Source organism: Rhineura floridana, chromosome 8, assembly GCF_030035675.1.
Source record: "Rhineura floridana isolate rRhiFlo1 chromosome 8, rRhiFlo1.hap2, whole genome shotgun sequence".
Lineage (NCBI taxonomy): Eukaryota > Metazoa > Chordata > Lepidosauria > Squamata > Rhineuridae > Rhineura > Rhineura floridana.
Genome location: NC_084487.1, coordinates 74,888,095 through 74,914,313, shown reverse-complemented (window position 1 = coordinate 74,914,313; position 26,219 = coordinate 74,888,095). Strand labels below are relative to the sequence as shown.

The 26,219-nt window shown below is 42.5% G+C and overlaps 1 protein-coding gene across 5 annotated transcripts in view; it reads left to right on the top strand.

Annotated features, from left to right (window-relative positions):
* Window positions 1-26,219, top strand: part of HMGA2 (high mobility group AT-hook 2) — a 227,434-nt gene that overhangs the window by 103,694 nt on the left and 97,521 nt on the right. For 3 of the 5 annotated variants that reach the window (XM_061639812.1, XM_061639811.1, XM_061639810.1), the window contains one exon: window positions 16,662-16,818. The exons of 1 other annotated variant lie outside the window; for it this stretch is intronic. In XM_061639812.1, the coding sequence (XP_061495796.1) occupies window positions 16,662-16,818 (157 nt within the window). Of the gene's footprint in view, window positions 1-16,661; window positions 16,819-18,597; window positions 18,645-26,219 lie in introns of those variants that run through there. One more of the 5 variants, XM_061639814.1, reaches the window with a different exon arrangement.

The window sequence follows — 26,219 nt, the reverse complement described above, 5'->3', positions numbered from 1 at the left end:
ACTGTCTTTCATAATGTGGTGTGGGGGCATGGAAGATAACAGGAGAATAGTTGAAAACACAGACATCCTGGCAATCCATGTGAATCCATCCTAGGGCACATGTGAAGTTCTTGCACGCTTCCAGCCCTGATTTCACTTTGAGTAAAGATATAGAATCTGTGTAGATATGGTTGTTCAAAAGGAGAAGGAATTCTGAGTTGAGAAAATCCCTGCTTTTATAAAAACCAAGAAACTTAGAGATACCTTGTGTGAATGTTTGAGTCCCTGCACCAGTGGAATCCTGGGGCAACTTGCGGAACTTCCTGCTACAGTATTTAGAACTGGTCATATGATATGAAAGACTCCTTTTTAAAAAACATTTTGGCTTCTTCTGTTTCCCACCTGCCATATCTTTTCCTCTGAACAATAGGAGCTTACAGTTTACAGGATTGGTTTTATTTTTTAAAAAGAAACATTGGAAATCTTTAGCCAGTGATTATTATCCATCATACTTGAATATACGGCTCTAGGTCAGGGAGGTTCATTCTGCATACCAGGGAATAAACCCAGGGCCGGCTCCAGACATGCGGGGGCCCTTGGGCATCAGCTTGCCCTGAGCCCTGTTGTGCATGGGTGCACGTGCATGCACACATGCATGGACGCACGGCTGTCTTCAGCAACCCCCTCACGCCCCCCCGCGATCCGCGCCCCCCACTTACCTGTCTGCTGTCTTTTACCATTGCCCTTAACGAAGATGGCGGCTGCGGTTTCCCTAAGGGGATGATGCCTCCGTTGCCATCTTTGTTGATGGCACACGTGCGTGCTATGCACGTGCATCTCTGCCATCAACTAAGATGGCGGCAGGGGCTTCAGTACCTTAGGGAAACCGCAGCCGCCATCTTCTTTAAGGACAATGGTAAAAGACAGCAGACAGGTAAGTGGGGGGCATGGATTGTGGGGGGGTGCAGGGGCCCCCCCTGTAGCTCCAGCCTCCAGGGGCCCTCGGGCCAGCGCCCAACCTGGCCGCCTGTTAGAACCGGCCCTGAATAAACCAGACATAGCTTAAATAAAATGTAATATTCCTGAATGTAATATTTGTTGTGACAGTCTCACATATATAATGCTTTAACTTTACCGAGGAGGAGGTGTGATTTTGCTGTAGAAACTAACATAATCCTATTCATTTTACTTATAAGTAAGCCCCACCATGTTCACTTAAGTGGTTGTAGAATTGAAGCCAGGTCCTCCAGGTCCTAGTCCAACACTCTAATGCCATTACATTTATACAATTACAGATGCTCATTTTAAATATGTTTTAATTTTTTTTTAATTATCAAGTTGCCCAAATGTGTCTTTTCTTTTCACTCTTCGCTTGAGTTCTTTGCATGGTTTGGGTTGGTACTGGGGGAGAGCAGCACTCTCGTGCCTTGTGTGTGGCAGGCAGAAAATATTATGAATTAAAAGTGCATTTGGATGAACTTAAACTGAACTATTTTGTTCCTTTTTAAATTAAACTTTCAAAGCACTGCTAGTTACTAACACAATCCTCTTCATCTTATTCAAAAGTAAGTAAACTTCCACTGTGTTCTGTGGGGCTTACTCATGAGAGCAAGCATAGGACTAAAGCCTTTTGTAGTGCCTTCTAAATGAGAATTTCAGCAACTCACTCGCTTTGTGTGTGTGTGTGTTTAAATAGGATTAGGAGACTATTACTGAATGAGCAGAGATCTAGGTTTCTGGTCACTACTGAGGAGATACGACTTAATTGTGAGCACACTCATGATAGCAAGCATAGAACTAAAGTTCCGTTAGGTGCTCAGTATTATTAAAACTGCAATTTTTAAGTGTCCACTGTTTCTTTGCAAAGGAGAAAGATAGGGAAAGAACCAGAACAGGTGGAGGCCACACACCTTTTCTCCCATCTGAGAAGCTATTGTGACAGCAGGGATCTCTTCTGAACCAAAGTAAGGCACTTTATAGTTTAGAGAGGTGCTGTTTGTAACACTGCAATGCTAAGTGTCAACAGTATGTCTGCAAGGGAGGGGGAGGGGGAGAAATAGCAGTTAGCTGTGACCTCATTGGCCACTCCTCATAGCAGCCCCACCAAGTGTAGTGGGCACCACCCACCACTGTTAAAAATAGTTTTACAGTTGTCTCTTTCTTCCTGTTGTAGCAGCAGTGTGATCTCCAAACTGACTTTCTCTACACTTACACACACTTGTTTATACTGCAATACCTAACACCATCTTCTCATCTTTCTTCTGCTGTAGATTGAGGTCCCTTTGTTACTGCTGAGAAATGTTCATTGTGATATGATTAAACAAAAAACACTAAAAACTGAGAGATCTACAGATCACACCTTACAGGGCAAAAGTTATGGTCGCATTCACACCATACATTTATTCCACTTAATTTAACAGTCATGGCTTCTCCTAAAGAATCCTGGGAAAGGTAGTTTGTGTAGGGTGCTGAGAGTTGTTAGGAGACCGTTATTCCCCTCACAGAGCTACAAGTCCCCAAGTGGTTTAACAATCAATCCCTCTTCCCAGGGAACTCTGGAAATGCAGGTCTGTGAGGGGAATAGTGGTCTTCTAACAACTCAGCACTCTTCATAAACTACACTTCCCATGATTCTTTGGGGAAAATAATGATTGTATAAAGTGGAATAATAGTGGAATAAATGTATAGTGTGAGTGTGGCTATAGTCTCTCTGTCCAATTACATCCTTCCTTACAACTGTCATGCCTTGTCTTGTACGCACACTCCTTATACACCTGAATTTTTCGTGTTCTCTAAACCATCTCCACCCTTCCTCCTTTGCTGTCCTCAAAGCTTGGAGTTTTCTAGAACAATATAGAGGTTTCACCCCTTACATTGCTATAGGCTTCTGCTTCCCATCAACTTTCTCTTTAGATTAATTAAGGATGGATTTGAATATTACACTATTGGCAGGAATATCAAGTTCAAGAATATGTTCTACTTATCCTCTAAGGAGGCAGTGTATGAACCAATAACACAGGGATCTCACCTGTGTTGCAGTTGTTGTTAGCATTATCATTCTTACTATTTCAATATCTTACCTGTGTGTGTCCCCCCCTTCACCATAAGTTTCCAGGGCAGATGACAGCAATTAAAAAATACAAAATTAAAATCAGTTTCATACAAATTGCAGTTACAAGAATAGGGTGCGTCGTATACCCAAATTTCATTTGTCAGTAAACTGAAAATCATGTGATAGCACCTGTCACAGAAGGGAGGCAGAAGGACTTCTTAGTTGTGGGGAACCTTTTTCACAGAAAGGGATGTGGCTTGAGGGTATGTGGCCTGGGCAGAGTCCCAAGTGCCAGATAGAGAGGCCTGGGGGGGGCACATCTGACTGCTAAGCCTGAGGTTCACCTCCACCATGCCTTAGTTAATCAGGTGTGGCTGCAGAGTCCATTCATATTCTTTCTTTTCCCTCTCTACTTTGCCCCATTATTTACCTCCCACTTTCTTGCCCTCTTTCTAAAACCTCTGTTTTCATACACCACCTACTGAGTCAGCTCTGTGATTACAATTTTATAACAAACTGCCTACTTATTTCCTAGTTGAGGATTAAGGGTGGCGAGGGGGGGACACTTTCCCCTCCTACTGACACATATGCTTCACAATCTTGGCCAAAGGACGTTACGGTTGGCAGAGCCCTGAGAGACACTTGCACTGGTAGCTGCTGAAAAAAATATTTGGCAGTGAGGTGAGCCACATGACTGTGATTCATACTGTACTCTTGAAATATGGCAAGAGGCCTAGGAAAAGATTTAGTGCCAACACTGAGAGAGCAGGGACACTCTCAAATATCACATTCTTTTTATAGTACAGGCATGCCTCACAGGAAAAATATTGAACTTGGCCTGCCAGCAGAAAGAGAGCAGGCCCAATTGTGATTTTACGGCTTGAGTCACTCAGTTAATCAGTTAGTGGTAGAATGTAGGAAGTCTTCTGTTAGGCCTACTTGGAAAAAATGTTTTTAATTAATAGTGTCACTGAGCAGTTTATTAATTTGCTCTGAACCATTTTCACTCATAGATCTAAGACAAGAGTCAATACACTGCAGGCTGAAACAGCAGGCATCTTCAACATGTTTGATTATGCATCTCTTTCAATTTGCAGCTTCCATGACTCTTTACCACTTATACTACACAAGTATTTTGTACCACTATATTGGTTCCATCACTCCATTGTTTTCTCATTTATGCGAACCATTTGCTGGAATACTTTATACACATTTATATCCCACTTTGGATTACCTACCTCAATGTGCTTGCATATTTCAGAGAATATCAATTTGCTTGAAGCTGACAGTAGGTCATATGGTGCCTATTTTGCCTACATAAGGTCCCAAGTTTAACCTCTAAAAAGCTTTCTGGTTAGCAGATGGAAAATATACTCTGTCACAGAATTTGTGCTAGTCAGAGTGGGCAATATTGGGCTAGATTGGTCCCATGTAACACATTTTCATGCTGTGGAGGCAGTGATGATGTGAAAATGTGTATTTTTCACATTTTTCAGAACAAACCAACACTGATAGGTTTATAGTTGGTCATCAGAAATGTGCATTTCACTTGCTACTTGCTCACTGCTTTGGTATAATGAGAAAGTCTCCCATTTGTCACATGCCCTTCAACAGCAGGAAATGTGCACATGTTTTACATTAAATAGACAAGGGTTCACTTACTAGTGATGAACAAGCCAAAATAAATATATTTTGACCACATTTTGAGGCGTATTTTCCAGGTAAAGCAAAGTATGCCTGCCAAGTAGGTTGATCACTTGATATGCTCCAATGCTAGGTATATTCAGCATAAATCAGTAGCCTGTACACAGAATGAGAAAATGAGCAATACCTATTATATTGGTATAGTTGTTGTCAAGCATATCTATTTTTATCTGATAAATGATAGGTCATATACCATTATGCCTTCTAACTTTTTAAATTATAGCATTCAGTAAGTTACTGTTGTGTCTAGAAAAACAATGCTATGGATGTAGACAATTTGAGCACAAGGATATTGTAAGCATACACTGTGAAGTTTCAACTGCTACCATGAATGGTACCACTGAAATCATGAATGGCCCAAGGTGTGAGTAGCGGAAGTTGCACCTGTCATGAGTTTGTTTGATTTAATAAATTCTTTTTTTTTTTTTTCAATAATTTTTATTCAGATTTTCATAAAACATACAAGACAAAATCATAAAACATTCAAAAACAAAAAACAAAATCAAAAATAATTAAACAAAAAGAAAAAAAGAGAAAAAAAAAAAACAAAAATAAAAAATAAAGAGTAAAATATTGACTTCCCATTTGTCAAAGATCAAATCAGTTATAAGTCTATAATATATAACAATCCTGTCTCTTAAGTCATATTATAAAATCACTTTCCTCCAGTAGTTATCTTACTTAATCATCAAATCTCATAAACATTACTTTATTCTTTCCACAAAAAGTCAAAGAGAGGTTTCAATTCTTTAAGAAATATATCTATCAATTTTTTTTTCCAGATAAGCATATCGATTAATCCATCTCATTACTAATTATGATAATCTTATTGTCATAACCATAGTCAAAATAAACATTTCAATTAATCCATCACATCAGAATCTGTTAGGTTCAGTAATTTCAGTAGCCATTGTTCTATTATCTCTATTAGTTCCATTTTCCATCTTCCATCTTCAGTAGTCTTGTTAAGTCCAGTAATTTCAATATCCAATCTTCCATTATCAGTATTCCATAATAATCTTGCTGTCAAAGCCATAGTCATATAGTAAGAGTCTGATGGGAATTACCTCTATCCCAAATATTTTCTTGCCATCCATTCTGAATAGGTTGCTGAAATACTGCTGTAAAATCATATCTCTGTTCTTTTTTTCAAAATACACTGGGTCATCTCTTAAAAGTTTTTCCATTGTCACATGGCTGCAGTTAATTCCATAGATTTTCTCTATATTGGGCTCCATCACATCATTCCAGTCCAGAAGATTATCCATGCCATTGATAACTTTATCTCTAGAATCTTCATTAATTTCTTCAAAGATAACATTGAGTTCCAAACAATAGATTTTATTTCTAAAGTCCATAGACTCCAAATCTTGTTCCTGTTCCACGTTTGTTCCAATCTCCGGGATCTCCTCTCTCACAGGGACCCCTATTCCAGTCTCCAGGGTCTCCTCTCTCACAGGGACCCCTGTTCCAATCTCCGGGGTCTCCTCTCTCACAGGGACCCCTTCCAGGGTCACCTCTCTCACAGGGACCCTTATATCTTTAATCTCCTGCTTCATTTTACTCAATTCAATTTTCGTTATCTCAATCTCATCCATTATTTTCTGAAACATAGTTATTTCCAGATTCTCAGCCACTTTCTTAATTGCCATTTTAAAAGAAAAATATAGGAAAACCACTTCTTATTTCAGCAACAATTGGGTTAATACTCCAAACTTGGTGACATCACAGTATAAACAGAGCAGACAGCCTTATCTCTCCAATAGTTAAGTAAACAAAATGCAGTTCCCAGGATCGAAACAATTAATGGCAATCGTCAAGAAACAGATTCGTCAAAATAAAATAGACCAAAAAGAAAGTAGTCTCAAAACAGTATAATATTTTTCAAAATAAAAATCTGGAATAGAAATCCCTCTTCTGTGTATATCTTTAGAATGCAAATCCAGGACAGCTTTTTGCAACAAAAACAGAGATAAGCTATTAATTAGTGCGTAGCAGAGAGAAGTTATGGCTCCCCAGTGAGATGTCAAAAACCGATCAATCTGGCAAATCTCTTTTAAACAGCAACAATTTAAGTCAAGTAAAAGAAAAATATAGAAAGAAGGGTGCTTGCCTGTTAGTGCGTTCTCTCTTAGAAGATAAGATGAACGTTCGCTTTAACAGATAGAGCTTGCTGTTGAAAATCCGTCCCACCTTCGTCGGCTGGACCTCGTCCCATAAATTAATGAGATCTGGTCGTCCCAACAAAAATAGGCTTTGAGGTTAATCTCTTCGTTTCTCCCTACCCGGGAGAAGTTTAATCAGTCAAAAAAAAAAGAAAAAACTGACTGATATATCTGAATAAGCTTCTTTTGAGGCAGGAGCCCGTCTCAAAAGCAGGCACAGGCTAAGTCACCCTTCCCGGAAGTCCTGATTTAATAAATTCTTGGCCACTCTTTAGCAAGGCTCATGAAGCAGATTCGAAAATAAAACAATTAAAATACAAATTTTAAAAGCTCCAGCGTACAGATTGCAGCAAGCAGCTTAAAATCCAGCATAAGAGCAAAAACAGAATAAAAGGCTTCAACAAATAAAATGTTTTCCATATTGCGCTAAAAAAAAGTGAGGACGATACTGAGTGAACCTCTCTGAGAACAGAGTTCTAAAATCGGGGTTCCACAACTGAGAAGGCGCTGCATGTTCAGGAAAAAAAGAGACAGATTGAAACATATTCAGTACATCTCCTCTCCATGCTCTTAAGGAAAATATTAAACAAAGAAGGATGATGTTAGGAGAACTCTGGCAGGGTGTTCTAATCCCAGAGTGGTTCTCCTGGCACTATCCTTGCTAATTTAATCCCATATTCATAAGTGTGAAAAGTAGATATGCAGAATATATTTCAGTCTGTGAGCCCTTTCCTGAACCATACAGTCATTTTTTCTTTGTAGCAAAGCAAAAAAACTATTTTCCTGTTTCAGTTCCTTTAAGGAGTTATTAGTTAGATACAGTATTATAAATGTGTCGCTTTCTCTAATAATGCCAGTCTTCCTAGCCCTGAACATTTTCAAGAGCACTGTTGGTTCAAAGGCTTGTTACTTCTCAAGTGACAAATCTGTGGAAGTGTCAGAAATTGTATGGTTGTGGTGTATGGAAGTTCCTCTTCCTCCAAGATTGCGGCCTATTGCCGAAATAAAACACAAACACCATTCATTGGGTTAAACCATGGGCCACTTTATTAAACGGAATCAATTAGAATAATGAACCTGCAGAGGGGAAATCAAGTGCGGGAGCATTCTGATGATCCAGGCAAAGCCTGTTTGCAGCCATAGGGCGACCAAACCTTGCCTGAGCCCGGGGCTGCCCTGTGCCAGACCCCAGCTCAAGCCACACCCTGAAGATATGTAGGGGGTCCAACCCGCATCACCGCCCCCCGGAGCCGTGAAACTCCGAGCGGATGAGGCACGTTGGCCCCAAAGGCGGCCCGTGTTCTGCCCCCCGGACTGCCAATCGCCCCCAAAGGTGCCTAAAGGTGTCACCCAGCTGCCCTTTCCCTTTAAACCTTTTCCCGCACTTCTTTGCCACAAAAGGGGGACAAGCCTCTGCTTAGTCTCCCTTTACCCCACACCCGATAAGAATCTTATGCAGACCCCTCTGCAGGTCCATCAGGAGGATGGCATTGTTGCCTCCCGAACTGCATGTCAAGCATGTCTGCCACTGAGGGCCTTGCCCTCCATGTCTGACAACAGCAGACAACCCAAGGCTACCGAGGCCTCAACTGCATGTCCTCACATGCCTGCCACTGAGGGCCTTGCCCTCCATGTCTGACCACAGCAGATGACCCAAGGCCACCGAGGCCTCAACTGCATGTCCTCACATGCCTGCCACTGAGGGCCTTGTCCTCCATGTCTGACCACAGCAGACGACCCAAGGCTACCGAGGCCTCAACTGCATGTCCTCACATGCCTGCCACTGAGGGCCTTGCCCTCCCTGTCTGACCACAGCAGATGACCAGAGGCTATTGTGGCCTCAACTGCATGTCCTCACCTGTCTTGCCCTTCAGTAACCAAGGTAATTCCCACCCAGGGGAATGACCCCTCCATGTCTGACCACAGCAGACGACCAGAGGCTATCGTGGCCTCAACTGCATGTCCTCACATGCCTGCCACTGAGGGCCTTGCCCTCCATGTCTGACCACGGCAGACAACCAGAGGCTATTGTGGCCTCAACTGCATGTCCTCACATGCCTGCCCCTGAGGGCCTTGCCCTTGAGTAACCAAGGTCATTCCCACCCCGGGGAATGACCACCACTTGCGGGACCTTCCGCACTGAACCCTGCTGGAACAACATGGATAGGAGACCATCCCCAGCGCATACTCTGTCGACCCAGCCACCAAACTGTGGCCCACCATCAGAGGCCTGGCTGTGAACCAATGTGCGTTTGCAGCCCCACGGCCAGCCTAGAAGATCATGCCATGGCTGCAGAGTAGGCTGTGAAACTGCTCCATCCCCGTCCAGCAACCTGCCAAAACAGAAACAATCGTGAACAATTGGGTCCTGGACCTTCAGACTCACCCCAGGGGTGAATGTACTCCAGGTAGGCAATTCACCTGCCGGGTATGCAGCCCTGATTCCATAGGAGCATGTCCCCCCAAAACCCCCATGCGTCTGCTCCTAGGCTCTGTGACGCTAGGCTGAAACTTTATGAGGGAAGATCCCTCCCCCTGATTATCAGGCAATCGGGCCTGTAGCTACAGGCCAAAACAAAAACCAAAACAAAAACACCATGACGCCCTCACGGGACAAGTGTCCAGTCCTGGGGCAGGATAAAATAATGGTGTGCCTCTTGCGCCCCTGGTCTGCCTGGAAACAAACCTTGGACAGCCAGATGGTGTGAGGGCCGCTGCCTGCAACAGCTGGTCACAGGGCACCTCCCTGACCAACAATCCCTGGCGGGTCAGGTGAACATGGACACTTTGTATAGCCCCTGCTGGCCTGTAACTCCCACAAATCCTCTCCTGCTCTCTGATAGCTGGTGAGCATGCTGGGGCAAAGATAGGCATATGGCCATCTCTGACTCCCCTCCCCCATCTCCCAGTGTGTGGTATGGGACTAGCAGTTCTCACCCTCCCAGAGTCAGTCCCTCCTCTAACTGAAACACCATGGGCACACTGCAGGAAAAGGGGGGGGCACACCACAGGTTGGTACGTAAGGCAGCCAAAACAAAACAAAGACAAACCCTGAAGCTGTGGTAAGGAACCTGCACCCAAAGTCCACCCTACCCATGAACCATAAATCATGAAAATAGTGCCCCGCTGCTTCTGAGCCCTCTCGTCTCCTGACTGTCCCTTCCAAGAAGGAGCTGAAGTGCTCCATACAAGAATACAGCAGCCCATAGGTAATGCTCTGCTGCATAGTCGACCAAAAAGGCAAAAACTCGAGAGCCGGCAATGCAGGCCCATTATCTGCCACACTTGCCCATAATGCACCTCTGCCACAGGCGCGCACCACATTGAATGCAGTGTAGTGCACTGTGCATAGACTATCTGGTATGAAACCACTACTGACTTACCCCACTTGTAGGGATGATGGGAAGGGGCCAATAACCCTGCCCAAGTGTATGTCTTTATCGTCCCCTGGATGAGTGCATCCGTACCTAAGGCTGATTTAAAATTGCCGGCCATAAGGGCAAGCCGGGGGCCACAGTATAGGATCCAGAAAACCACCTAATAAAGAAAAACCGCATCATAAAATGAGTCTCCCCAGAAACCGGGCAGTCTGCCAGCTGGGAAGGGACACTTTCCTTGAGCAGCCTCTGCTATACTTCTGGCGTGTTTAATTGCGGGTTCATATCCAGCAGTTGTTAGATGGCATGGAGTTGAGCAATGTCATCTTCTAATGTCTGCAGAGCAACTGACTCTTGAAAGCACAGGACTAGTGGCCTGTAAAACAAGGGTGGCCACCTTATCTACAGTCAGTTTGCAAACTAGCTAAAGAGAAGATGCAAGCAAACGTGCAGCCTGTACATGATTACTGCAAAGAATTCCCTTATGTTTAGATAATTTACTCAGAAAAATATAACTTGGACCAATTCTATGCACATTTACTTATGAGAAAATCCCACCGAGTGTATTGTTACTTCTTCCCATGGAAGGGCATCCATGATTGCGCCCATACAGCAGAATCCCAATTATGTTTACTCAGAATATCGCAGGGTTTTGAAGAACGTATTTGGGGAGGAGAAGCTTGACAGTGAAAAGAGGGGATGAGCTCCCTGTGCATTTGCGGAAGTGAGGTAGTTTTGGAGGTGAAGTTGCAGCACTAATTGGGATCCCTACTGGCTCCTGCAGCCTCCTTTCTGTCTGTGGCTGCCACCTGCCCTCCTCAAAAAGCCTCTGCTCTTTGTCATTACATTGCATAGCTCCAATCCAAATGGCCTCCAACTGATGGCCACATGTTTCTCCCTAAATGCTCTGGGATGAAACATCACCCACAGCGTTCACAGCTTGCGGCTGCCATTTTAATGGTGCATGCCATAGAGGCCACCATTATATGATATCTCAGAATATTGCTACGTTATGACAGAGCATCTCCAAACTTTCCTGGTTTGCAAAGACAGTGTGGAAGTGGAATGGCCTTTTCAGTACATCCCTTAATAAAAGCATCCCCACAGATGGCTGTCCAGCTGCCAGATAGCCCAGCACCTCTCTAGGTACTTGGTAAATGAATAGAAACAGTTGGTTTAAACTAAAAATACACTTCAGTATCAAGAAGAGGAGTCTACTCCTATTTCACCTTCTGTAGTGGGCAAGGGGCCCCCAATAGAAGTGTCTCCTGCATTGGCTATGTTCCACTCCTCCACAGCTGGGAGTGGGCATCTACCCTCCGCCCTGGGGGCCCTGCCCTCCCCTTTCGGCCCACTTTGCCCCTTTTGGGTGGCATCCTGAGATTGAGCGTGTAGCCAGGTCTATTCCCTTCCGCTAAAGCCCCCCCCCGGCCTATGCCCTGTTGCAGAAGCCAGGGGAGTGCCTCATCCAGAAAGGAGAGGTGGTAAGCGTGAGGGAGCACTAGAGGGGCCCTGGCACCTTCACAGCCTGGCCGGGCTGTGCCCTCTTCTCACCCTGCACCCCCCCCAGTCACCAACCAATTGGCTCCCCCGTACAGCCCCAGACAATCCAGGCCTCCTGGGCCACCAAGTGACCTAATGGGGGGTGTGACGGGGCTTATCTGGGTGTACCTAATGGGGGGTGTGACGGGGCTTATCTGGGTGCACCTAATGGGGGGGTGACGGGGCTTATCTGGGTGCAGGATAATAAAGGTGGGAATGCTTCTTTATCAAAAACAATGCGTTTAAACATAGAGGAGAGTGTCATATACAGCTGTGTTGCAATTGCGCATTTGCTCTGTTGTGGTCTAGCTCCTACTTTTAAAAAGCATATTCCAAAATCTGTGTTCAGCCTCTGTTTGAGAGCAAAGGTTATGACAGCCAGGAAAATGTCTTGCACAGAGGAGGCAGATAACGTTACTGTTCTCCTTTATCATGAATGGGGGTGGGCGTCTACCCTCCGCCCTGGGGGCCCTTCCCTTCCCTTCTGGCCCTCCTTGCCCTTTTTGGGTGGCATCCTGAGCTGGAGCTTAGCCAGGTCAATCCCTTTCAACTAAATACCCCCCCACGGCCTATGCTCCATTGCCAAAGCAAGAGGGAGGGAGTGCCTCCCCAGAAATAAGGAGTGGTCAGCTTGGGGGTCCCTAAAGGGGGACCAGCACCCTCACAGCCCAGCCGGACAGTGCCCTCTCCTAACCCTGCACACCCTGGCCACCTACAGATAGGCCCCCTTATCCAGCCCCAGCAATCCAGGCCGCCTGGGCCAACAAGTGCCTACTTGGGGGGGGGTGATGGGGCTGGAACCCAATTCCTTTACTATGGGGTGAGTAATAACCTTCCCACCCTCCCACAGGGATCCCCCTGTAGCTATCCTACAAAGAAAGCAGCCACAGGGCCGTGTTGCCTGAGTAGCGCCGCTGCCGCTAGGCCTTGCCGCCGCTGTGGTCAGTCGCTGCTGCTGTCATCTGCGCCGCGCCACAGGCTCTGCTGATGCCTCCTGCCGCTGCTGGAGGGACTCCCATGGCCGTGGGCTCCCTGCTGCCAAACTGCTGAGCCAGGGGCCTCGCCGCCGCACCGCACTGCCCCGAGAACGAGCCCTAGGAAGCCACGTGCACTGGCGAGCGAGCCGCCGCGGCCAGGACCTGGCCGCGTAGGCTTCGATGCCGCCGCCAAGCTCCGCTATGCCCAGCCTTGCCGCTGCTGCCTCCCTGTCTCCCGAGGGGGCGTGGGGGGGGCGATCGCCGCCGAGCACCTGGCCTGGCCTCAGAAAAGCCTCCGGAGGCCCACGTGCGAAGGCAAAGGAGCCACGCCGCTGAAGCCGAAGCTCTGTTGTCGCCAAAATTCAAAGGAGGGCGGGAGGCTGGTGGAGTGGCCTTAAATGGCCTTCAGCCGCCCCGCCTCCTTTCTGCGTGTCACGCTGGCGTGCCACGTACACACACACACACACCCCTGATGGCGGCCTGTGCTTCGTCAGCGGCCGCAAGCTCACCCCTTTGCCTGGCAGTACCAGGCACAGAACGGGAATATGTCTGTGACAGATTTATATTGATGGCTATATTGCAGTCACAGACTTCCATTATATTCAGGCTCTCCTAACTCAGTCCTTTCCTGTTTAAGATGAGACAAAGTCCTGCCTGAACAAGGGGTGAAATTACAACTGAACTTTCTAATTGCTGTTAGCACATGAGAACCTTTAAGAAATATTGCAGGACCCTTTTTGTGTGTTCAAGGCTTCTGCACACTCTTCCCCTGTCTGCACAAGGCTGCGACAGCTTTTCAAAGTGTTCCAAGCTCACTTCTGTCTGACCCAGAAGTTCTGGAGTGTACATGAACATGCTCACTCCACTGTGGGGCTCCACTGTCTCACACACTTGAAGTGAAAAAGTAAGGCCCACTGGATGTGTGGACCTGAAAAAGCTTTGGAGTGGGCTATTTATGGTTAACATAAATCCCCAAACCCTGTGCCGGGATATATTAGTGTGCAGAGAGAGAGAGAAAATACGTAAGGGCTCCTAGGATCTCAAAGAACCATATGTGGAGGAGACTGCCTGCAGTGTCTCTGCACGATTATTTCTCTGGCCTTCCCTCTTTCCATTAGTCTCTGCTGGAGGGCAGTGAATTCTGTCACTTCCATGCACTGATTGAACATAGGAAGCTACTTTATACCAGCTTGGATTGCTTGTCCATCTACTCTAACCGACAGCTCCTCTGCAGGGTCTGAGACAGAAGTCTGCACCTATAATTTACTTTTAAAAGTCATTCACAAAACTGCTAATTAGGTGAATGAGGAATTGCTGTGTCTAGTTTGGCCTTTAGCCAGTTACTGCATTGAATTTAACTATCTCCAAATCCCTTAGTAAATTTGAAAACGGATGGGTGGTGTTTGTGCTTAGCAAGTAATGCCACCAAATTTGCTCTGAGTTTGTCATCTGGCATACTGTCATTACATAGCCTTGAAAGATGCATTAGCCATGTATCATCTCTCAGATAGAGCCTTAGATCTTTCTAGATTCTTACACTTGAATGATCATGGTGGTATTTGAGGAGCCCATCAGGAAAGGGCACTGTAATTAACTCATAGAAATGTTTGAGCAGAACCAAACGTAAGAGAATGCCCTCCAGCATTCTGGAGTCTTCCTTTATAAGCCTGATTTTACCACAATAATCAACCAAGCAATCATGTTGATTTGTTGTAATAATTCCTTAAAATGCAGGCCACAAAGCATATTATTTTTCAACTACAGGTCTCACTTAAAAAAAAAGTTAAATGTGAGCCATCTGCTACATGTTTCAAATAAAATGTGATAAACCAAGCATGTTTTAAGTGCATGCATTTTGCAGGGTTTGCATTTTTTTGATGACCTATTCTCTAAGTTGATACTTATCTTTTAGATGGTTTGTCATACAATTTATGCAGCTGATGGCAATTAAAAAACTGATTTGTGGCCATTTACATTCCTTTCAGAGGGTCCCAGTTAACATGTTATTCTGTCAATATATCATTTCTTTACACAATTTAATGCTGCTTTAGGCTGCAGTGTTGCACAGTGATGTGCATGTACATGCTGCATCTCGTTGATTTCTATGTGCATTAAATATGCAGAATTTGTGTAGGCTCATGGCTTCTTTAACTGTGCATGATGCTGGAGTCTGAAAAGATGACACCAAAATTATTGGTGCATTGTGATTTCACCTTCTCTGTATCATCAAGAGATGAGCTGTGATGTTCTGTACCAGCCTCCGAGGATTATTCAAGGCCAGCCCCACACAGAGTGCATTGTAGCGTTCAGTCAAAGTTAACCCATCATATGCTAAGTGTTCTTTGTTTCTGATTATGTCTTTGCTACCGCAAGAGAAATTTTAAGGTATACTGCAATGGTGACTTATTTGCAAGAGAGTATGTACCCTACATACTCTAGTTATATTTTATTTCAGATACATACTCCAGCATGCAGACAACTATGGTGGGGGAGGGGCCACCCAGATACAAGGTTTTTCAGTCCTTGTTAAAATAACAGCGGGAGGACCAAAAGCAGCTGCTATCCTCAAGATGACAGTCTCTCCCTGTGGTTTAGACTAGCACCTGTGCCCACACTCCTGGTGTGCCTTAGAAAGGAAGAGCTTGGGTTGCACATGTTAGGCTGAGAGGAGAAACTGGTAGGCTGCTGTCCATTTCTTCTCATTCAGTGAAGCTCTTTTTCCATGGAGCTAGCAGGTACAAGGACTCTCAACCTTAGGTGTCATAAGGCCTCTACAGCTGAACATCTTCTAGGACCAAACAATTTTGTAGCAAGCACTAGATCCTTTTGCTACTGCTTCAGATGTCCTTATCAGAAGAACTTGCTGCTGACACAAATTAACTGCTTTGTACCAGGAGTTCCTGATGTTGGCAACTTCTGGGTCCTTCTGCTACCCAGCTCATGAAAATGGTACCATGAGACTGCTCCACCCTGAAATCTCCTGGGGATGAGCTATTTTGTGGCAATAGCATCAGCAGTTAGTTACTTGCTTTCATGAAACTGGCTGGAAAGGAGATTATGGAGAGTGGGAGGGAAGGACAGTCTTCATCTTCCCTCTGTCTTGTCCTCTTCATCCACTATAAAGTATTGCTTCCCACAAGTCTTTGTTCTATTATCTTCCACCCATTAATATTGTACACTTAAGACCACTTCACATATATATGAAGACACAATGAATGCCTTTTTTCCTTTAATACTTTTGTACTCATATTAGGAATCATGAAGTGTCTTCCCTCTATAAATACCCAAGGCAAAAAGCTATAACTTGCAACCTCTTCTTTGTGGCTCTGGAACAACCCTCCAGATGACGTTGATCTATAACTTCCATCATCCCAAACCACTGGCCATGCTGGTTGAGGTTGATGGAAGTTATACACCAAAGTATCTGGAGGGTGCCAGGTTGGAGAAGGTTGCTCTAGAACTAAACCCTGAGCTAGATTATCGTATCTTCCTGCATCTATTAGAAAACCAGAGGATGGGGTGGTATTACTTGGTTCAGTGTATGGTGAAATGGGAGTGTGAGGGTTAAATTAAAGTCTTGAAACATGGCCTAGACCTTTCTGGCATGCCTTTGCAACATGTGACGACTGCTTGACAGTGGTAGTGGCAAAATGAGTATGGATTTCAGTAGGAACACACATGGTTCTCAAGGGCATCTCTGTGTGGGATTTTTGTTGAGGCTGGGATGGATCCTCTGATTTACAGCAACTGGGCTGATCTTTTAGAGTTGTACCTTTAGTACTTCAGTGTACCTTTAAGGTGCCAAACTGGTGATGTGGTGAGTCCCGGTGTTACCATCATACCCACTTTCTTATCTCTTACATAGGAAGCTGCCTTATACCGAGTCAAGACCACTGGTCCATCTAGCTCAGTAATGTCTACAGTCACTGACGGGCAGCGGCTCTGCAGGGTTTCAGACAGGGGTCTTTCCCAGCCCTACCTGGAGATGCCGGGGATTGAACCTGGGACCTTTTGCATGCAAAGTATGTGCTGTATTACTGAGCTTCATCTCTTCATATATTTTGCATTATTTGATGAAAACTCTGCTTTTAATATTTCTGAGTGTTTTACCAAGTGGAAACAAGCCGGGCAGTGAGCAAGTAACTCGTAAGCAGCCCACTTGCATGCTTATGGAGCTCTATTCTGTTGCTCCCATCACACCACTTTATAGATTCAAGTCCACCAGGAGCAGTAAGGAGCATTTAAAACAAATAGTAAGATGAACAATATTTTCAGAGCAATAAAAGAAAGCACCTTTGCAACTTCATTACTATTTTGAAAAACACGAGAGCATCACTTGCCAACCTCTGCAAATAAATAGCATTTTATTAGGTTTCAGGTAAATGTACATGCCAAATCAGACTTCCCCTACCCTGCTGTTGTTTTGCTCTTTTCTCATCCTAATGAACAGTCAAGGGGGGAAAAAACAACTTAAAAGTCTAGAACTGGTTTTATGAGAAAACATTGCAGTTAAAGAAACATTATGAAGAAGAGCCCTTAAGATCCCTTAAACTATAATTGGTGGGGAAAGGAAGTCAAGTTTACTGAACATGTTGAGGCGCAGATTATGTGGATTTAAGGACCAGATAAAATCTTTGAATTAATGCACACAATCTGTAACTAATTATTCACACCAAATAAATAGTAACAAATGGTTTTGTTTTTTGTTTGAAGTAAGCAAGATAAGAACCATAGGGCCAAATTCCTACATTGGAAACTGAAATCAGCAGAGTATTTTGCAACACTAGAATTTGGTCTTTTAGTAGACTGAATATTTTGTCTGATCATTGTCAACTTGGCCTAGAGAAGTTGATGCTATGTACAAACTACATAGAATACATTAATGTTGCTGCAGTTCAGCTAAGGACTGATTCAGACATGCAAGACCCTTATTCAGAACAGTGGCCTCATGCAACTACATCATTTAAGAACACATATAGGGATTGATTGTTTGAAAATGCCCCCACATCAGCATTTAAGTCCCATGCAGCAAACCTGGGGCCAATTTATGTAATCAGCAGAATCAAGTGGTAAAATGTTTTCTGGACTGCATCATTTCGGGTTGAAGGTGAGTGTTGCATGTTTAAATGCTCCCTCCTCCCACCAAAACACACTTATATATATGAAATCAGCATGTCCAGGAGATGGCTAGTTTGCAAATGCAGGGAGGGTGGGGACATGGATTTCCCACCTGCCACTGCATTAGTATCCTACAGGAAAATGTTAGGAACATAAAAAGCTGCTTTGTACCAAGCTTGTCCCTGGTCATCCAGCTCAGTTTTGTCTACATACTGACAGTGGCTCTCCAGGATTTCAGACAGGAGTCTTTCACAGCCCTGCCTGGAGGTGCCAACAACTAAATGAGACCTTTTGTATGCACAGCATGTGCTCTGCCACTCAGATATGGCCTTCCTTCAGGGGTGCCCCCACAAGTCATTTCACTATCAAAAACTATTTTCTCTAATCTGATGCTGTTCAGATGTTGTTAGACTACAGCTCTCTTCATCCCTCTCCATTGGCCATATTGGCTTTGGCTGATAGGAGTTGGAGTCTAAAAATCTGCAAGGCACCAAGTTGGGGAAGGCAGGTCTAAAAGGTAATATTGCACGGCCCTTTGTATACAAGTGTGTACTGAGAATGTATGACAAGAATCTGGGTTAGCTTGGCAGTATTCCCTGTTTTTCTGGAATCAAGCATTTGTCTTCATGTTTTTCTGGAATCAAGTATTTGTCTTCATAAACCCTCTTCATGTTACATTTTAGAATGATGTTGAACCATAACATGAGAATCAGCCCTCTTGAAACAAACAGACAATGAAGTGGTTCTTTGGAAAGGATAAAAGAACCAATATAAATGTCTTTTGTTATTTGACTCTTTTGTCTACAGTACTGACCTGCGTCTGGCTCAATTTTTTTCCCCTCAATATATGACTGGCTTTTTCACACTATTTAACTGATCGCAACAACAATTACAGCCCATGAACTGCAGAATCAACTTCAGCACAAATTTGTTTATTATTTAATTGATCTGTGGATTTTGCTATCTTTGATATTCTGTGCATACACTAACTTGGACTCTTATCTGCTTTTGGTCTATATGTGAAATGCTGATTATATGTTCTTACTGTGTTTTGACTATATGGGGGAGGTTCTTAGCTGAGTAGGATTTCTTGGCAAAAACATTATTGGTTAAGGTGCTGGTACATAGAGAAATATGGCACAGCAACAGGGACAGCTGGTTGTACCGCTAGGTCAACCCTGCTTGGTCCCCTCACAGAGCTTTAGACAGAAATCCTATTTAGAAACTGGGAAGATACATATGGCAAAAAAGTTAAAAGACATGAGATAGAAGTGTCAAGAAAACATTGAGTTTATATCTATTTATTCAAAAATGCACATCCTGCCTTTCTAAGCAAAAGCCAATCCAATATGGCTTACAATAATTTCAAATAGTAATATAGGAAAAAACTATTTAAAAATGCAGTATACCAACAAAACAATAATGAAATCCACATAAGCAGCAGAAAGAGTTCCCCCCAAAATTGTTCTTAGGACTTGTGCTATTTGAAAGTCATATAGGATATTTCGTATTTAACATGATAATACTCATTATACTGAGTACAGTATTGAGAAATACTGAACCAAAAAGTATGCCATCAAACATTCAGTATTATAATTATGCACAATAGTATTACATTCACCTACATTTTACTGTTGATGATGATGAAATAAATCTCTGCTTTTTGGAAGTACAACTTCATTATACTGTATAATGTATTAAGACAAAATGTATCAATGGAATACCCTGTCCCATAACTTGCTGCTCTAGGATAAAAAAATGTTTCCGATCCAGTGAATAATCACAAGCTGCTGAACTTGGCTAGTATTGTGGGGTAGCTATCAGAAACAATCACCAGGAAAAAGATAGCATAGCCAAAGTTGTAAGTCCAGTGTGATGAAGAGATTGAATCATGATAAAGAGACTGAATTATGGTAGTTTCTAATTTACTAATTTTTCAGAAATCCCACTGGGTTTCAGAGTGACGCCTCTTTATCAGATGAAACTACAAAATATGGATTAAAAAACATGGATAAAAAGGTGCATACAAATACCTTATGTCAAAGATTTAACTAGTTTTGTGTCAAAAAGGTCAAAGCATTTAAATACCTTGTCACAAAATAAATCCGTACTGTAAACATATTGTCTAAAACAGCTCACAAATTGTTTATAGGGTGTAATGATTCAAGATATTTGCAGGTCTGTTTTTTAAAAGTATGGCATAAAAAAGCTTAAATTTTGTCAAATAATAGGAAACTAAGCTAGTAAACTCCATGGCTGAAATCCAGCCTTCGGTGAGGTTAATTGCAATTATGTGTGCCTCACTAGGCACATGACTGGAACTCCTATAATTTTTTTTTCTGGGAAAAACCACCACTAATAAAATACCATGTCACACCTGGCTGGTTTAGAAAGTTATAGCTCCATATTTTAATGCTGCTAGTTCACCCACTTTCGCTAGCCAAGAATTTTCTCAGGGCAAACATAAAAATAATATATCGTGGTCAGTCTGTGATTTGTGATTAAATGGCTGGACTAGTACATTATTTATTTGGTTAATTTAGACAAATAACAGGAAAAAGGGAATAAGTTGTTGCTGCAAAAGAAACATTCAAATGAAATGATGGTAATTTCAGAAGGCCCTTTTAAGTTGGTTCTAAACAAAGCCAGTACAGTTTTATATTATAAGGAATGTTTTAACTAATGCTTTGAACAACATTTTCTTCAAATGTTCATTGCAAAAAAAATTCCTATTTTTTGTGCTTTTATTTGCTCCAGAATACTGCCAGACTGCCAACAAAGGAGGGCCTGTGCTCCCAGGAATTTTCTGCATTCCTCTCTGAAGTAGGCATTTTTCTCAGCTACAAAGGCCCTTTGGCAAATTTCCTCTAATCATTGGATTTACCCTGGGCTCTGATAGGTGCCATTCATGGACTTGGTCTGCTGTTTGATGGGGCTGAAGCATTAATGGGATCTTTTCACCATAAACAAAACATGGTAACCTTAGTGAAGGAATCAGAGTTGCTGTTGCAGTGAAGTGTTTTCCTCTTTTTCACCTTTCCTCATTTCCCCATTTTTTAATGAATATATTTCTTGTAAATTCACATGGCTGTACTAGCAGTTCTTGGGACACTGATTTACCTCTATAAATCAATGGCCTCTTCAGCTTCTGTTGCATCATTTTGGTGCGTAAGAAGATTCAATAAGATAATATACGATAAATGTACTGCCTACTGGGAGGTCTACATCTCTCTCCCCCCCTTGATTTTATGCCACAGGGGAGGAGAATCTATAAGGAGCCTGATTCAAAAGTTTACTTTTGCATGGAGATAGATTCTAGATTGGAATTTTATAAATAATGTTGGGGGGGAAGAAAATTTTATTAAGGGATGTCTCACCTTGGCATCAGAATATGAACTACAGTTTCCACCAGTCTTAGTATCTGCCTCCCTCTCCCTCTGGATACAATTTCTTTGCAATGTTTAGGGGAGAAACTACATTTGCAGTTTTCCTCCCTAGAAGCCAGCAAACAAGTATTGCACTGTCCCAGTAAAAGGATATGTTGTGAAGAGTAATTTCTTAAAGGAGTAACAAATTCAGTCTTGCTCTGGAAACTTTGATCTCAGAAACCACAAATATCAGAGAGTACTGCATTTTTTATGAGCTTCTTGTGAAGGAGATAGATTATTCTCCAGTTGTTGTTTATCTCTCTGGTAACACTGATGCCCCCAAAATGGTTAGCGGCATGTGGAATCAGTTCAGGAGCATTTATTAGATTTCTTCACTAGGTGACTCTGGAAAGATATGTTGGCCATAAGATTTTGGACCAAATTAGACAGGATGCTAAACATGTCACTTGCTATTGTATTGTTCTTGATTTTGATGGTTAGCAGCAGTCTAGTGGTGAAGTGATTTTTGTCAAGACGAGGGGGGATTCACCCTTTCCTCTCAGTCGTCTGAAAGAAAATGCCAACCCTCCCTGACCGGTAGCTGATATTATATATTTATTTATTTTATTTAAGAAGTTTCTTATCTGCTCTTTATTCCAAATGCAGTTCCAGAGTGGGTTAAAATTAAAATACAAGTTGTATGCCCAATACATTTATTAAAAAACAAGGCAGATAAATTACAACCAAGTAATAATAAAATAAGCATACATCCTGACACTAAGTTCCCACAAAAGCCTGACTGAATTAGTCCTGGGAAATAAACTCTGTTGGTGCTCTGTTTTTATCTATCACTTGATATTTGTATGGCTATTTTACTCTATTTGATACTAGATTTCTAGGTAGCTATGCACAGGTGCATAAATATCACCATGGCTTATTAGCCAAACCTACATTTTCCTCGATTTAATTTATTTATTTATTTATTTTATTACATTTATATCCCACCTTTTCTCCAAGGAGCTCAAGGTTGTGTACATAGTTCTCCCCTCCTCATTTAATCCCCACAACAACCCTGTGAGATAGATTATGCTGAGAGGCAGTGACTCGCCCAAGGTCACCCAGTGAACTTCATGACTGAGTGGAGATTCAAACCCTGGTCTTCCAGATCCTGGTCCAACACTATAACTGCTATACCACACTAGCTGTACCAATTTCTAGAGCCCTCTGGCAAGCACAGAGCGCTGGAAGAAGAAGTGGGGGCTTCTGTCGCTTGCTCAGAGGCTTGGATAATGAAAGAAATAGTGGCAGAACTGCCTACCTGCCTTTTCTTCCCTTTGGCAAACCCAGCACAAATGAGACCCTGTCAAAGGCAGCTGGATGTCCTTCTAGAGCAGGGGTTCTTAACCTTTTTTGTGCCATGGACCCCTTTGGCAGTCTGGTGAAGCCTATGGACCCCTTCTCAGAATAATGTTTTTAAATGCATAAACTAAAATCCATAGGATTACAAAGGAAACCAATTATATTGAAATACATTTATCAAAACATTAAAAAAACAAATTTGTGATATAGTAATATATGTGCTTCTTTATTAACATATTAAATAACAAGAAAATACATTTAAAATATAGGCAAGTTAAAGTTAAATTTTATTTTTTAAAGACATAGTGTGAAGGCTGTTGTTGCTTAGCTTGAATAAGAACATCAAACTGTGGGGTGGTCTTTGAGAAGCCAACACGCATGTCATGTTGGACATCCAATCGATTTTGATTTTTTGTTTTCATGGTTACAAGGGTTGAAAATCCCGATTCACAAAGATATCTTGTTGCAGATGGAATTAAAGCTTCCATAGCTCGCTTTACAAGGCGAGGATATGCTTCTGTCAAGGAACAACAGAATTCTCCAAGGCTTTTTGAGTTAAATTCCAATTGTAGTAAGTTTTTTGTCCTAAGATCAATGAGTTCATCTTTGGCTTGGTCAACATCTTCGATACAGTTTATATCAGAAAGAAAAGGATTGCAGATCCATGGTTCAACTTTAATGCCATCAAGAAAGAAATAACTTTTGAAAGAGTTCTGAAGTGTTTTCAGGTGTTCACAGATTTCTCTTTTCAAAGAAATTGACAGAGAATTTTGTATCTCAACTCCATCTTAGTAAAGCACTTCCTCCAACATTTGCAAGTTTGCAAGTTGTTGGCCTCTACTCTCCCATATTGGCAGCTTAGCCAAGAAAGCTTGTAATGGTGACTACAGGACCTTGAATTGAAAGATTGATCTCATTCATATGGTTAAAAATATCTGCCAGGTAAGCCAAGTCATGGACAAAATCCTTTCTTTCCAAGTGTTCCAAGAGTGGGTTTTTTTCTTTGAGAAAAAGTGAAACTTCTGCCCTTAGTTCAAACAAGCTCTTCAAGACTTGTCCTCTTGAAAGCCAGTGAATTTCTGTGTGGTAGAGAAGTACTTCATATTCTGCTCCCATTTCTTGACAAAATCCTTTAAAAATATGATTCAGAGACCTGCTTCTGATAAAGTTGATGACTTTTATGGCTGTTGACATAACTTCTATCAGGGTTGTTGGAAGAGTCTTTGTTGCCATTGCATGTCTGTCAGAGCTTGGAAGATTACTTTTTAAAAGTAATAAATTACAGTTACAATTACATGGCCAAAAAAGTAGTAATTACAGTTACAATTGCTCTGAGAGTAACTGATTACTTTGCTTTTTCTCAAAAGTAATCACTACAATTACATTTCAGTTACTTTTTTTAAAAAACGCCTACAAGGTGCTGGCCTTGGCTGCTGCACATGTTGTTGTTGTTGTTATGTTCCTTCAAGTCGAGTACAACTTATGGCAACCCTGTGAATCAATGACCTCCAAAAGCATCTGTCATGAACCACCCTGTTCAGATCTTGTAAGTTCAGGTCTGTGGCTTCCTTTATGGAATCAATCCATCCCTTTTTTGGCCTTCTTTTTCTGCTCCCTTCTGTTTTCCCCAGCATTATTGTCTTCTCTAGTGAATCATGTCTTCTCATTATGTGTCCAAAGTATGATAACCTCAGTTTCATCATTTTAGCTTCTAGTGACAGTTATGGTTTAATTTGTTCTAAGACCCAATTATTTGTCTTTTTCGCAGTCCATGGTATCTGCAAAGCTCTCCTCCAACACCACATTTCAAATGAGTAGATCTTTCTCTTATCTGCTTTTTTCACTGTCCAACTTTCACATCCATACATAGAGATCGGGAATACCATGGTCTGAATGATCCTGACTTTAGTGTTCAGTGATACATCTTTGCATTTGAGCACCTTTTCTAGTTCTCTCACAGCTGCCCTACCCAGTCCTAGCGTTCTTCTGTTTTATTGACTATTGTCCCCATTTTGGTTAATGACTGTGCCGAGGTATTGATAATCTTTGACAAGTTCAGTGTTCTCATTGTCAACTTTAAATTTACATAAATCTTCTGTTGTCATTACTTTGGTCTTTTTGATGTTCAGCTGTAGTCCTGCTTTTGTGCTTTCCTTTCAACAGCATTGGTTTCAAATCATTACTGGTTTCTGCTAGTAGTATGGTATCGTCTGCATGTCTTATTGATATTTCTCCCTCCAATTTTCACACCTCCTTCATCTGGTTCAATCCTGCTTTCATATGATATGTTCTGCGTATAGGTTAAACAAATAGGGTGATAAAATACACCCCTGTCTCATACCCTTTCCAGTTGGGAACCATATTCTGTCCTTACAGTAGCCTCTTGTCCAGAGTATAGGTTGTGCATCAGGACAATCAGATGTTGTGGCACCCGCATTTCTTTTAAAGCATTCCATAGTTTTTCATGATCTAAGTACATCATAAGCATCTTAAGCTGCACATCTAAGTAGCCTAAAACAACATTAAAAATAAACATATACATATAGAGGTAGTAGAATAATTCATTTTATCCATAAGATAGCAATGGTGGTCTCTCCGCTGGTAAGGGAGGTGGGGAGGGAGGCAGAGGCCACTACTCAGATCTTTGCACATCAAACCAAGTGCAACCCCCCCCTCAGCCAGCAAGCATAATCTCTCTCACTTAACCACCTCCCAGACCCTGCCCTGCCACCAACTGACACTCAGCCAAGCAAACATTTTCCCCTGAGATGCAAAAAAGTTAAAATGCACGCACGCATACACGCGCACACACACACTGTCATCTTTCACCTCCACAGTTCTTTATCTCCATTCTGCTGCTGCCTTCTTTATCCATGTTCTGGCCCTCCGGCTCCTTTTTCCCTCCACTCCATTCTTCACCACCAGCATCCATTTTTTTAAACAATTGTTTTCTCCACTCCACCCTGTCTCACTCTCCACCTCCTTCCTCGTCGCCTCCTACCCACCCACAGATCATGAGGGAAGAGCAACGCTGCACAGAAGCCCCGTTTGAGGCACGTTATTTTCATCCATAAATCAGAGGAGCAGAAGACTTCCCCTGCTTTCCTCCCAAGTAATGCCCAAATGTAATGCTGGAAACATTACAATTACTCCACAAAAGTAATAAAATTACTCCTAGTTCTAATTACCCACTCACTCCTCAAAAAAGTAATGAATTACAAGTAATTTGTTACTTGTAATGAATTACTTCCAAGCTCTGATGTCTGTGTAAAAAGCAATGAGTGACAACGATGTGAGGAGCTTCCTTTTCACTAAAGTAGCAAAACCAGATGTATTACCAAGCGTCGCAGGAGCTCCATCTGTGCAAAGTGTATGAAGCATTTCTTTCCAGTCAAAGTTTTGTTTAGCAAAAAAACTTTTTACCATTTCCAAAATGTCAACAGCCTTTGTAGTTTCCAAAAGGGACTCACAAAATAAGAATTCTTCTTTGATGGCATCAGCATGCACATAGCAAACAAAAACAAGGAGCTGCTACATTGAGAGATGTCTGTAGTTTCAACCAGTTGCATACTGAAGGG